We start from the raw sequence: 14,822 nt of genomic DNA on the forward strand, positions 1-14,822 counted from the left end.
CCCGCCCCACCCACACAGACGCACACCGCTTCGTATCGAAATCTTTATTAGAACAATCCTCAGAACTGCAAAACAGTGAAGTAACAACAAAATTAAGCACTTTCGTTATCAAAGATATTTAAACAATAAGTTTCTATTTCTGCATAGCAGAAGCAACAGGGTTTAGAGCTCAAACCGTCGCGCTCGTGTTAATTTGGTTTTGGCAAAATAATAACCTTAGGAATCACACTAATGAAACAGTGATCTCCCTTTCATTTCTTAAACCTCAAAGAGCCATTTTAATAGTTTAATTCGGGGCAAATAAATGTGGACATTTTGTAGCATAGAGTAACAGACAACTGTAATATTAGTAGCACTAGTGTTACTTGAACATGAAGAAACAGTTATCTAATTGTTTACAGCGCAGTACAAATTACATATTACCTCAAAAATCATTGCCTGTATCAAAAGTTTAAAAATTTCAAACAATGTAAAAAACATTTCCATAATAGGAAATTATCAGTCTTGAAATGGAGAATGAAGTTTATGCTTAGAAACACACAGATAGATGTATAACAGTAATATATATGCATTTGTTAGCTTTATTCCTTCTGCTTTAAGTAGCAAGAGCCCAGTTTTCCTTGCAGTTACACAGGTACAACACACATGACCATTGTACCTGAAAGCAGAACAGGTCCTACTCAGGAGTTCACTACACCAGAAATTAAAGCTATTAAAAAAATCTACTATCAAAAATGGAACAGTCTTGCATTGGTTTCATTTGATTATTTGCAACACTACAACTGTCGTTTGTTTTCTCCCAGGCCACACCAACTTTCACGATGCGACAACAAACTGTGTGTGCTGCATCACATAGTCCAAACACATCTGACTAATTTTCTATCAGTTAATTTGAACTACAGAGTGTTGGTTTTCCTATCTAGCCTCTTCTGTTTTGTAGTCTACATGGAGTGAATAAATTTCAAATGTAAGCCAGGTAAAGTACAGCCAGTAAGGCACTTTGTCTGCGAGACACAGCTGTCCAGGCTCAGCAACTGGTCAAAGGGAGACACTCTCCATTACCCAAAAACAGTCAGTGATTCTTCATAACCACTCCTCTGACAGCCCATTCGTGGAAGAACACTTACTTCTCCCAGAATCAGCCTGACATTGCATCTGCCAAAATATTTTTCTCGCTCTACAGTAGAACATGCAACAGTAAAATATTTCATTAAACACTACCATTGAAAAGAATATTCAGCACCCTTCTAACACCCAAGAACCAGCTGCTGAATACTATTTGGAAAAGAACCCTCAGCGTAAGAAATTATCCCATCTTCTTTCTTGGTTTTGTTTCTGTGGTTACCTTCTTTTTTTTTCTATTTTTAAATTATTTTTTTACAAAATTTGAAGGCTTGACATTAAAACTTTGGTATAAACCATGTAAATGAAAGCCATCCACTAATGTGCCACGGGGAGATACAATGAATCCAACCAGAACTAAACAGCCATGATTGCATGGATGCCATAGCGCACGTTCTCCACTGTCTCTTGGTTTCTACATTCTGCTTGTTCGTGATCTTGAGAAAAGTTCTTCCTACTTGTCAAAGGGTCTTTCTGCAGAGCCGTGTGCCCTCCCAAGCTCGTGCCTGGCAGGACCCTGACTGCAGGATGGGCACTGCCACCTATGGCTGTGCCACCCCTGGTCAGTCACAGCTTGGCCTGGGCTCCCGGCACTGCGTGGGCACTGCGCAACTTGCTCCTGTGGGCTCAGCAGCAAAGCACATGTGACATATTTTACTGTGTTCCACTCTCAAAGTGAAGAATGGAATTGTGAATTTTATAATCAAGCAAGAAAGTCAATGTCCAAATCCGTAACTGTCAATACTAGTCCCTCCTCTGCGGTGCACATCTGCAGACTCTGCCCACAGGATTAGTTAGGAACCATTAGAATAAGATAGTCTCAGATATTTTAGGCGATTCTTTCCCAAGTAAATAATTTTGACTTATTATTAGCAATTTATTTTTATAAAGCCAATTTTAAATAATTATGATTTACTTATTATATTTATTGATCGCAAAATCTATGTGGTATTGCTTTGTGTTTTCACAGTTCTCATAATTATATCTAAGAAAATGGCTTTTAAATTTTCTTCTCAATAATGATGATCACTTACATTCTAAATACTTCCACAAAATAGTGAGAGGAGCAAATTTATACATATATATTTTTTACTGTATATAAATAATACTACAATTTAAAACTCACTTTTAGAAATTCCTTTAGTAAATGCATAGGTTTGTTACAAAAGTCTTCAATCAAGTAACTGTATACTATTTCTACTATGTTTTATTCCTAGTAAACTCTATGGTTACATTCATATGATAAAAAAGCAAGCTGTATTCAGAAATATGCTGCTTCAGTTGAGCTTCCAGTAAGACACTCAAGTCCAGTAGAAATATAGATTACCTAATGCAGTTTCTTTAGCTGCAAACTAGTCACACAGTAGTATTAAAACCCCCCCAAGCTTTAGCACATGGACTGTAATCAGACCAGCAGCTTCTTTCATCACAGAATGGTGGCACATACCCCAGACTACTGACCTAATTTCCAGAAGATATTAGAGTCATGGAAGGCTGTGTACTCCATGCCATGCACATAATGAGGAAGGAATGATGATGAAAAACTTCATCCCTCAAGCATCTGATTTTTTCCTGAAGTTAGGGTTCTCAGCCCTTTCTGACAGTCAGGTTCACTCTAGGGTATCTCAGGAGGGGCTGCCAAAAACAGAAGGTGCCCATAATCAGGAGTTGTGTCTGAAACTGTATGCCTTTATTTTATATTATTTGATTCCTAAACTGAATCTCTCATTTTTGCTTCAGGGGAAAGGGCTCCAGCACCCACTACACCACAGAGGATGCTTACGAGTGCCCTCTCACCTGCAGCTCAGGTCACAAGAGTTCAAGTTCCCACTGTGCCCACAACCGTGAGCATGTGGGTGGTAGTCACTTGTGCGTATCCACAACCCCAGGCCTACTGCATGAAGGACAGTGCTTCTGCCTCTGTAGTGACTACAGTCACCACAAACTGGAGCCATAAACTAGAGAGCAAAATTCCACTGAGATGTGGATGGTCAGTAAATCTTCCCCAGAAATTTGCTTTCAAATCATCTGGAAAAGAATTTGCCTTTGTCTTTGTGACACCAATGGAATCCTAGGGCTAGAAAAGTATTTCCAGGTGCTGAACTCCTGTCACAGAGCTGGCAAAGGCACAGCACATGCCACTCCTGGAAAGAGGATAGTACTGGGATAACTTACTCAGTACAGTGGAATCCATGAAAACTAGGGGCAGGTATCAGTGTGACTGTTTCCTTGGGCCATAGGAGGATAATAAATTAAAACCTTTTCAGCTCAACTCCTGGCAGTAACAGGCTTGAGAAGCACACCAGTATAAGACTTTTTTTCCATCAGCAGAACCTCAGGGACAGCTCCACTACTAGGAGGGTCATAAACCATACAGAATATTACTGTGCTTTCTACCAACAGATGTATTAAAGACTTCGTACTAATGACCAGGCAAATTTAATAATCAGAAAGCAAACTAAATCTTTTGGAGCACATCTCAGTTGCTAAATAATTCATCCTGTATCATGAGAAGACTTGAGTTCCATGTCCTAATACCTTACTATGTGAGTCACTGAGAACCTGGAGATGTGCAGCAAGTGCAGCCCTGACCCTCAGCACCCACACAGGCATTTCAGTGGCTCAGTAAGCCCTTCTGAGCTAGGCAGAGGCAATGGATCTCCTTGTGCACACATGGCAAAGACTTTCTTTCAAGGAAAAAAAAATACTTCCTTTCACTGAAGTTCAACTTCCTTGAAATGTAGAACACAATCAGAGACTTGTCAGAGATAGGGAGATGTTAACATGTGCATCTCTCTTAGACATCAGCTAAAAATGATACATTCACCATCTTGTACCAGATGAAACCTCATTTGTGTGAGCCACAAATCACTTCAAGTGCAGTGGGACCTTCTCTCAGTTACATCATCTTTTAAGCACAACCCACAGAACACTTCACTTTCAGCAGTATCGACTGAAGTCTTTTCTGACTTCCTTCTTTGGGGCCTGCAGGGTACCATCATGCCTTAAAAGATGCAGTTGTGGATGTGATTAAAATATCACTACATTTTTCAGTGTAAAAAAAAAAGCATGTATCAGTTTAAATAGCTGTGAACCAGCTCGTACAAAAAAATACAATCATAGCACCATATTTACACACTTAGTACCATCTCCTCATTATCTAGTCTCCAACTATCTTTTTATGGCTAATTAGGTTATATGTTAGTGCTTTCAAAAATTGCCTGAATTTCTTTTACAAATATACACTTATAAAAAGAAACATTATCAAAACTGCTCAGTTTAAATAGCTGTGAACCAGCTCGTACAAAAAAATACAATCATAGCACCATATTTACACACTTAGTACCATCTCCTCATTATCTAGTCTCCAACTATCTTTTTATGGCTAATTAGGTTATATGTTAGTGCTTTCAAAAATTGCCTGAATTTCTTTTACAAATATACACTTATAAAAAGAAACATTATCAAAACTGCTGTCATCTAAGGCAGCAACTTGTATTACAAAAGTTATTAAAACATCATTATAGACGTATAAAACTTCAAATGTACATTTTCCTTTTCATAGGCACTCTATAAACTAAAACGTGGCCTTGTTTTCACAGCTGTTAGTTTAAGCATTTAAACTAATTAAATGTTACCAATGCTGCTCTTTTTTTTTACACATAAGCAAAAGGAAAAAATAATCACCCATTAATCAGAAGCATCATTTACAGTTTTTTACTTTTGCCTACTTTATACACATTTTGCTTAAAAGTGATACTTTTTGCTGCCGAGGTTTAGTGTATGTTATGCCACTGCCTTCTTAGGGCTTAGTTCCTTCTTCCCTAGAATTCGGTGGAGGCTAGCTGACATGAAGTAGGGTTTTGCTGTAGATCCATCATTTCTTTCCAGGTCTTCACCTGAATTTACACAGCAAAAGCAGTCAAAAGAGTGAACAGCAGTACATCCACACACACACAACAGAACTGAAGAAATGTGAGAGCAAAAGACCCATCATTAAAAACCCTCAGATAAGGCAATTTAGCTGTATTATTAAGCTGATGAAGGACACTATAAAATTTCTATTTTCTCAAACCACAGGAGGTTTTACATGAAGCAGAGACACAAACATCTACCCATTTTTACATGACAGCAATATATCCCGTTTATTCCCCAGATCTTTGGTTTGGCAGTACAGGTGGAAATTTTCAGAACCCTCATTCCTCCACTGCAGCCTGGCATTTTGGACACTTCTTGGTAGAATATGTCACAAAGCGCTATGGATTTAAGCACTTTTTAAAACTGGACCCTTTCTCACTGCTTAAGGTAAATTTAATTTGACAACCTGCTGCCACAAATGCACCATATTCTATATGATCTCCTACTGTTCATTACAGAATCCTGTAAGGAATGGAGAAGGTGGTTTTCTACTCCTCTTTCCATGACTTGCAGGTATTACTGAAAGAAAACATGCTACTCACAGAAGCAGAGGAACAGTGTGTCAACACACATTGCATAGACGCTGAAGAACCCGTGTGCAACTAGGTAGGAACCAATGATGACTGTCTGCAAAAGACAAACCACAATAAACCCCCAAAGTTAGTTTGGCACCAATGTGGCAGCATGAACACAAGTCAGAAGCCTTGACTGCTAAGCAAATTCGGGAGAATTTAATGACAGCTCTGTACTGTGGACAGGGATCACAGGTCCAAGACACTGCATTGTAACATGCAGCACCTGCTAGTTTTCCAGCTGCCAAATCAGAGCTATTTCAACCTCCAAAGAGAATACGTGGCAAGAATATTCTGAACTCCTTCAAGAACCACTCATCCTGGAGATGTTTTGGAGTCTGGGGAGGCCTACAAAAGGAGAAAGAGATGCATTGCAAGTCCCTTCCATTATAAACCACACTGTCATCAGTGCCTCACCACCAGCCATGGCTGTCTGGGAAGTCTGAGCAAAGCAGATGTGAAAGCTAACGTTTCTGAAGATGCAGGGTCCCTGCAGTGCCACTTCTGCCTGAAGGATCAGGAGAGCTGCAGTGCAGATCACTCCTCACTTCAGTGGATACTATGACACTGAAGGGTTGACCAGGGAAGCTGTTCCCAGACTCCACCCTGAGCAGTGTGAGCACCTCGAGCTGCCCCCACTGTGCAGAAGATTAGAGGGTTGCCTTACCAGCAGTGGTACCCAATAGTAATTTAAGGTTGGTGCGTCCTGTGCAAAGACTTGTATTCTCTGTGTGAAGAAGAAGAACGCGAAAACACCTGCAAGAAATACAGGCAATTAGTGATTCCTGTGCTAGCTCTGATCTCCTAAGAGCTAAAGAATGGATGAGACAGACAACAGATCCAAGGTTGATTTAAATAAAAGTCTGCAAACAATAAATTCCTCAATACTAATTATCTGACAGAAGAGATACATAAATTAATCAATTAACATAAAGATATACATGGGCCCAGAAATACTTTAATGAATTGTTTTTATCATTCTACTGAATTTAATAGCAAAATTAATAAATAATGTCATTCTACAGTAATTACAAAATATTTTAGATCTGTTCTTGGTACTAATTTTCACTTTTGATTAAAATATAATTAGTTAGCTACCTTTTAACAGAACAGAATGCAAAATACAGTTATTTCTGAAATAATGTTTTAAAACTGCTGTGGCAATTTAGAAAAACCATAAGGGAATATTGCCAATCTGAATTTCTGAAATTGCTTCATTTAAAAAAAAACAACAAACTTTTCTGTCACAGAAAGACATGAATCATGTATTTTGATATTTTCTGATAAATAAGAAACCCTATATGGATGCCAGAAATGTTCTCATTCTTTTACTAGAGCTCATAGCTATAATGGGCTCAAATACAGGAGAGTTCCAGGCCCATCTGCTGCAGACCTGCACCACTTCCTCCTGTACGCATCTTGTCTGCTACCTGGAGAATCTCATCTGCAATTTTGTTCAGTTATTAGGAAAGGAGAATTGAGTGTGGCTGACTTATTGGATGTGAATTTGGCCTGATCAAACTATGATGATGCGGCTGCAGAAGTCCTTGCGTCAGCCACACATGCAAGAGATGTGTGTCAAGGCACACCAGGGGCTGGGAATGTGGGAGAAGGAAAAGAAAGAGAAAAGCATTTATTTTAGTTCAATCTTGCAAACCTAGAAACACAGGAGCAGACTTCCAAGTGGTGAGACCAATGAGAACCTCCAGCTTTTAACAAAGCATATACGAATACATCAGGGACACTTGTGGGTAACAGAAAACAGAACGTACAACTAGCTTACCTACACCACCAGCAACGAGAATTTTCCCCAGGAATAAAAGGAAGTCTGTAACTTTGTCCAGAACTGCAACTCTGTTCAGCAAAGGACAAATGATACATAATCATCACTAACCAGACATTTGTATTCTTTCTCCTCAGATCTAAGAATAGTTGCAAAGCATGAGCAGAAGTTGCATTCTGCTGGTCCCAAGGCTGGCAGCACCTGCACAGACAGGTAGTGCTGAGATGGGCTAATCCCAGCAGGCAGCAAAGTGCTGAGCCCCTTGTTGAATCAGGCTGTAATGCAGCAGTGCTGCTACAGCACTTGGAGACTGTTTATTGCTTCTGCTGGTTTAAAAAAACAAACAACCCAAAACTTCTAAATAGTCTTATCTCAGCCTTTCTTGTAGGGTCACAGAGAAGCAGCCCAGGATAGGCAAAGTACACCCCAAAACAAAAAGCACTATCTGTGTAGAGTGCTGGTAGGGCCTTTGCACTTGGTCCTATCTGGCCACATGTCATGACCCTGTAACATGCCAAATCTACTATTTTAAGATATCATGGTACAACACTGAAGACAGGAGACCTGAAAGCAGGAAGACCATCACAGATGAATAAAGACAAACAGAAAAACTGACAGTCAATTTGCAGCCCTCATTGAAAGCACAGCAGGGAGTCTCTGCTCAGTATCCTGCCAGCCTGTCTCATCAGAAACTGTAGGCAAATAATAGGATGGAAAATGAGCTTTGTATCATCAACTTCTTGACAGAGCTGAAGGTTATGGATATGGTAATATAAAGCACTGACGACCATGAAAAATAAACGTTAAGACCTCCTAAAAAGACAAATCATCAGAACTCAGATTTTTCAAAATACACAAGATTTAAAAAAAAATCTTCATTTGAAACAACAAAATTACATGCCTAGCTTTTAGTTACTGTTCTTACTGATCACAAAGGACAGAGAGGTGATATTCTGTCAGGAAACGAGGGCCACTTCTCTTTTCTAATGCACAGGCACCACACTGTCCTGATACTAGTGCAAGCTAACACAGGGAAGAACTTCATTCTCCCACCTCCAATCCTTTCCTCTTCTTTCTTATGCATAATTTCCATTTTCCTCTTTCAGCCTCCCCCTCCATTCCTCTCCTCCTCCCAGTCCTTCACGTAATAATTTAAACCACCTAACCAGTTTTACTGTGTCTCTTGCTGGGTAATTAGATTGTCTGCTATTGCATCAACATGGACTGCTCCTAAGTCATTCTCCCATTATTTTTTGATCTCACAGCAGTATAGGAAGAGCCAGGAGCAATGAAAGAAAAGTACTGCTGAGAACAGGGGTTTTGGCAGCAGACTTGGCAGTGGAGAAAAGGGCATGGGGAGTTCCCAGCACTAGGGGAGATCTGGTTATGTTAAAGATACTCTCTTTGAAAGCAAAGTACTTTCTCTTCTTTTCTTCCACTCTCTGACACCCCATAGGCTTTGTGAATGAATCTGAAGACTTAGGTCTTTTTGCTTTCCTTTTCACACATAGTAAGCAGACCAAAGCTCAAGAAACACACATGGCAGGTGATGAGCACCCCATTCCTGTGTATCTGTGATCTCCTCTCAGGGGCTCCACTGGTTCCTTGGAGGCACTATTACAGTCTACTAGATGCTTGTAAATTTAAAGGAGCAACCATAACAACACAGTGAGATTATATCAGCTTTGCACAGGTTACAGTGCTGGACAGTGTGCTCTTACACACTGAGGGTAACACGTGAGGGCCATGTGTGAGGGCAGAAGCAGCTCACAGTAGTATTTGGAGGAGACATGGGAGAAGAAAGACATATGTCCTCAGGGTGCAATAGCAGGAACTCCTGATTTTTTCAGGGCTTGGAGATGGTCCCTTACCTCACCACGTTCCTCATGAGCAAATAGAACGCATCCTTCGCTGAGGTGCAGAAGTTCTTACCATATATGGCAATCTGCAAAATAATAGTAGCTGTTGAGTATTTTAAATAATTAGGGCAATAATAAATATTATATATTTATTAAATAGTAAGGATACCTCCTTGTATGCCAGAATCTTACTGCATGTAATGCATAGTTCTCTAATATGCAGCCTTGAAACTTCCCCCAGTCACCTGCTACTCCTCAATGCTTCCCACCAGGTTGGGACAGAATATCATTCATCTTTCCCCTTCACATCACTTGGTGATGAGCATGCCACCCCTTGTGATCTGGCAAGCAATAGACTCAGTACTTAGTTGGCCAAGCAGAGAAAAAAAAAGTACTTGCTGAGGGATTCCTCTCCCTTTGCCAGTTACTTATGCTAGGTTTATAGTCAGTGGAAGGGAACAGGCACTTGTAGAGCTGAAGTGAGCTGACACTTGCAGGTATCTCCTTGGACCTGATGCTGCTTTCACTGAAGAAGAAATCAGCATAAAGTAAAGCAGCTAAAATTACTCAGGAGCAAAACCATTTCTTCCTGGAATAGTGTCCACAAGGCTAAGATACACCAGAACAGCTCTTAACACAGATAGTTTGTCAACTGTAAAGAAGACTGTAAAAAACAATACTTCCTCTTCAAGATGGTATTAATTTGAAACATCAACTGCATGAACACAGGTTCCAATGGACCCATTACAGCCACCTCCTTTGAGACATGAAGTCTGTGACTGTACCATTCAATCACTGCAATTGCTTCAAGTCAGAAGAACATCCTAGGCTCAAATCTATGTATGTTTACTTATGTGAAAATTTCACACTGCTATTATCTGAAAGCTAGGAAGGGTTATTTTAGACAAATATCACTGTTGCTGCTAGTAGAATTTGTGCTTTTAACTTCCAGGAGGAAATACAGTTACCACATGAAACAAGCTAATATTCCTGCTTAAATCAGGATCTCAGTTGCTGAATCAGAGGGGGACTTAACCAGTTATGCCATCCCTTCCCACTTACTTTGGGGCTGACGGTGATGGACAAGGACAGGCATGAAAAGAGGCTGAGATTAGAAGAACTAAAACCTTACTATTTCATGTAGAACCACACGCATGTCCTGAAAACTCCCATAAATCCCTTTAATTATTCAGCACGTTCAAGTACTGCTGGCTGTTGACCAACCAGTAGTGGCTAGGGTATTTTAGTGCCCCAGATTGGGGAGACCACATGCAGACACAGCACATACCATGATGTAGGCATTTCTGTTTATAAACTTTAAGAATTTTTCCAAACACCAGAAACAGCACTTGAGGCAGCAGAGTAGAAATCTAGTGAAGGAGTTCTGTGTACCTGAAAAAAACCCAGGAGAAAGTACATCATAAATAGAACTCATAACAGCCTTCAGAATGTAGAAAGCTATACAGAAGAAAATCTTACATTGTGAAAAAAGCAGAAACATTATTTCTTTCCTTCCAGGTGTGGACTCCCTTTATCAACCAAATTTAGCTCACTAACTTTCAATTAGATCAGATACACATCCCACCTGAACTTTGTATTAGGTACCCAGGAACACAGACTCAGTTTGAGCAAATTAACACAAATTTACTGGCTTCAAATGGAACTACAGTGGATAAAATAATGTGGAATGAATCTCTTCTGACTGCTAAAAAAACACTTGGGAAAGTAAGGAAGAAATTCAGCAAAGGAGGTATTAATAACCTATAGCAGATTAATGAATCTCACCTTTCAGTTTGTGATCTAAGTACTCCAGTATCACTCTAATCAGCTGGACAATTGCAAGAATTAAGGCTCCAAACGCCAGCGAACCTGTATGGTATCTAAAACAAGAGGTAGGACTGTTACGTCATGCATATGTATACATGTACAATGATATATGTATGCACATGAGTGTGGAGAAATGTCCATCAGTGGGAATTACATGAACTAATGAAACTTCATCCTGATCCACCAGAGGGGTATCTCACACCATAGGATGGCGTGCTCGAGGAACAAGAGGGACGTTTGGAGTTATGGAATTTGTTTTCCCAAGTCACTGCTATGCATGATGAAACCCTGCTGTTCTGGGACGGCTTAACACCTGCCTGCCCAAGGGAAATGGGGAATGAATTCTTGTTTTGCTTTGCTTGTGCATGCAGCTTTCCTTTCCCTATGAAAGAGTATCTCAGCCCATGTGTTCTCACACATACACCCTTCGGATTCTCTCCCCCATTCCCATCCCACCATGGGGGAGCGAGTGAGCGGCTGTGCAGGGCTTGGCTGCCACTGACGTTTAAACCACAATGCTGACTAGTAATTTTCTCAGTCTGCCTTCCCTAGACGCCAAAAGCACACTTGTTGGGTACATGACAAGGCTCACATCGGCTCCAGTCTCACCGTATCGTTCGTCCAAAGGAAGAGAAGAGTGGCCACAGTGGGATATCAGCTGGTTTGCGATAGGCCCAGTAATAAGAGGCAAAGGCACCAGCAAGGGTACACTGACCCAGTGCAATTGCAAAGTTCACCAGCCAGAGAAAGACAAAGGCATTGGCTAACTGCAAGATGAAGATGTACTTATGGTATAGGCTTTCTCCTCCATAAAAAGCAAAAGTACACTGAGCACCTGGGCACAATCTAGTCACATTGGTTGAATTAAAAGTCTGTATGGAAAGAGAAGTAAACAACACAATCATAAGCAATTAATTCTGTGAACACAGCCCCTCAGGTTTAGCAGGTCAATACAAATAACATAATCCTGCTTCGTGTTTCATTAGCTCATTCAAAACTGCACTCCAGTACTATGTAACCTGTTTACATATTTAAGGATTCATATCTATGACTTATGCAGGTGCTTAACTCTAAGCCATGTGTTAGCAAACAGGGCTGAAACCCACATAGATGGAATTTAAATTTCTGAAACCTACTCAAGATACATAAACACTACAGTTTCATTTAAGAAAATTTGCTCACATTAAAAAATATACATTTATTTGAAAACTAGAGGCCAAACCTGCAGTTCAGGTAAATCAACACAGTTGAAATGAAATCAGCTGAGCTGTGCCATTTTATACAAGCAGTGGATGTGGGCAGAACTTCCCCTATGTATCACAGACTATTAGAAGAGGAGCAGTGTTTAAATTGAATTAATTTTCCCTATTTCTATTGTTCATTTCAGGTATTTGCTCAGTTTGCACATGAAATAGAACTAGACCAACTACAGTTCCTTTCTTTTTCAGTGCTCAGGCATCAGCAGCGTGGGGAATTCTTTGAGATATACATAACCACAGCAGTACACTAAAATTTAATGTATCACTTTCTGCCCATTGCCTCTGCATTTAATAGTGATTAAGAAATGCAATTAGTATAGCTCTCACTATAGGTAAATATGTTACACTTACCTCTGGGTCACAAGTCAGGTTTGCATACTTGCACAGTGTTTCATTAGCCATTACTTTATACACAGGTTCTCCTGATGTGGCCAGAAAACTGAATGAAGTATATTAAGGAGGAACCACACAACTGTAGGCTTTGAGCAGCTAAGGATTCTGCAGCGGGTAACCACTAGTTCTGAAGAACCTGTGCAGATAACAGAAAAACTGCTCTTGCCATGCTGTGATGTACCTGAAGGGCTGACAGACAAGACTGAATACTCTCTTGACTCAGAGAACTAAGGCAAACTCCACCTTGGAGCTGTAATAACCATTGACCAGAATGGGCAGGGGGCATAACCTTGAGAATTGTCTCTGCCTCTCCTGCACATCTCTCCCTGACAAGGCAGACCATGCAGTAGTTCCTTGGCAGTTCGTATTTTGGTGGACACAGATACAGAGCACAAGGATGAATTAACATTGTCCTGAACAACAACAACAACTGACCCTCTTTGCATATGAAAGAACAACTGGTTTTCAAGTAGCAGTTTTCTCCTTTCTAAATCCTTGCCAAAACCTTGCTGTTCGGGAACAGTAGTTAGGCAACTCAGAGAAGACAGTGCACTGTATAATTTCTCACTCCTTTCCCATACTTCTCTGAACAAAACACACATGGAGCCCTCTACACCCCCAGATAACTAAGAGACCATTAACACCAGGCCTGTAGAGCACATAGCTCATTAAAGACCATACTCACTTTTAGCATCCCCTAAAATCAACCCTATGTAGTTCGCAAGACCTTGTATGATCCCCCTGCCTTGGCACAAATTTTGGTCCAGTTCTTTTTAATTAGATTGAATGCACTGTTCGATTTGTATATCACATGCAGATGTGCAGTGAGGAAGAGTGCATCAGCACAGTAGGTGCTAAGTGACCAAACAGACCTTTTAACACTGGTTTGATCAATATGAAATAGCAGAGCATTGTCTGGTCTTGCAGACCAGAAGACTTGCTCCAGAGGTACACACAGACGGAAGGATACACAGCTGTCACGGCCCAGTAGGAAATACAAATTGCAATGAGTATGAAGGTGACGATTGGGTAGAACAGTGTAGACATTATATAGCCAATAGCCCTATGAAAGAAACAAAACATATCAATAAGCTAAGACAATTCCAGAAACAAACTTTTTATCATTTCTCTTCTAGCATTTTTACTCTGAGATCCTTGTGGACAGTTGTAGAATAATCTAGTCCTGGGATCTCAGAATACTGCAGGAGATTTTTGCAAATGTCTTCAAACCTTGACTTTGCAATTTTACCACTCCAATTTTATAGGCAGTGAGCTTTACCAACTTGCCATGTTCCAGCCTGTCTTCTACTTTCTCCTTCTTCATGACTGTGTCACAGATTAACTGAGTAACAACCCTTGTTTCTAACTATGGATTTCAAGTCAATTATTAGATTATAACATTTTTGAAAAAAGTAGTAAAAAGGTATTGAAAAACATAATTTGATTTCCAGTCATTAGCAGCATATTTTTCATCCTCCTGAATACAGGGCATGGTCTGTTAGGTTTACAGAAATTACATAGCATTTCATCTCATGCATTATGCATGAGAGTAAGAACTTCAACCTCAAGTGACCTTTCCACACTGCTGAAAAACTACAGAACATTATTAGTTCTCAGTAAGAAGATTATGAACTTTCTAAAATCCTTCCACCTGTCAAGGTTGTGAACAGAAGTTCTGGAGAGTGTTAAAGGTGTTCCTGGATTTTAATGAACAGAAATTAAAGAGTGCAATTTTTGGCTGCCAAAATGATTTGCTGTGCTCTAATTGCACAGTAGCATAACAGAGTGTACTCTAGAGGTCATTTAATAAAATCCAAAGTACATTAAAATCAGACAAACATACCTGCTCCCTTCCTTCAGCAGTGCAATGGCAATCCGGATTCGGTTTCTCAGGAAGATCAGCATCAGTATGATTATAACCTCAACACCACAAAGTATTACCACTGTGAGCAAACAAACAAAAAAGTCAGATTTATCAAGCACCAAACCAATATTCTGCCTCTGCAATTTTCTTTCCTTTTATTTCACAGTATTGTTCATGAACTTCATAAAATTCTCTGCTTGAGCAGTTCTCTCTTTCTCCACCTGC

At 40.1% G+C, this 14,822-nt stretch overlaps 1 protein-coding gene across 1 annotated transcript in view; it reads right to left on the minus strand.

Annotated features, from left to right (window-relative positions):
* Window positions 1-4,823: 4,823 nt before the first annotated feature.
* Window positions 4,824-14,822, minus strand: part of LOC103811248 (choline transporter-like protein 5) — a 30,694-nt gene continuing 20,695 nt past the window's right edge. Inside the window, exons 12-22 of the mRNA XM_009084208.1 lie at window positions 14,577-14,676; window positions 13,704-13,796; window positions 12,692-12,779; window positions 11,691-11,953; window positions 11,040-11,134; window positions 10,543-10,646; window positions 9,267-9,340; window positions 7,396-7,466; window positions 6,280-6,368; window positions 5,583-5,667; window positions 4,824-5,021 (exon numbers count right to left, since the gene is read on the minus strand). Of these exons, the coding sequence (XP_009082456.1) occupies window positions 4,909-5,021; window positions 5,583-5,667; window positions 6,280-6,368; window positions 7,396-7,466; window positions 9,267-9,340; window positions 10,543-10,646; window positions 11,040-11,134; window positions 11,691-11,953; window positions 12,692-12,779; window positions 13,704-13,796; window positions 14,577-14,676 (1,175 nt within the window). The 3' untranslated portion in view covers window positions 4,824-4,908. The remainder of the gene's footprint in view (window positions 5,022-5,582; window positions 5,668-6,279; window positions 6,369-7,395; window positions 7,467-9,266; window positions 9,341-10,542; window positions 10,647-11,039; window positions 11,135-11,690; window positions 11,954-12,691; window positions 12,780-13,703; window positions 13,797-14,576; window positions 14,677-14,822) is intronic.

This window comes from Acanthisitta chloris, unplaced genomic scaffold (assembly GCF_000695815.1).
Source record: "Acanthisitta chloris isolate BGI_N310 unplaced genomic scaffold, ASM69581v1 scaffold45881, whole genome shotgun sequence".
NCBI classification, from domain to species: Eukaryota; Metazoa; Chordata; class Aves; order Passeriformes; family Acanthisittidae; genus Acanthisitta; species Acanthisitta chloris.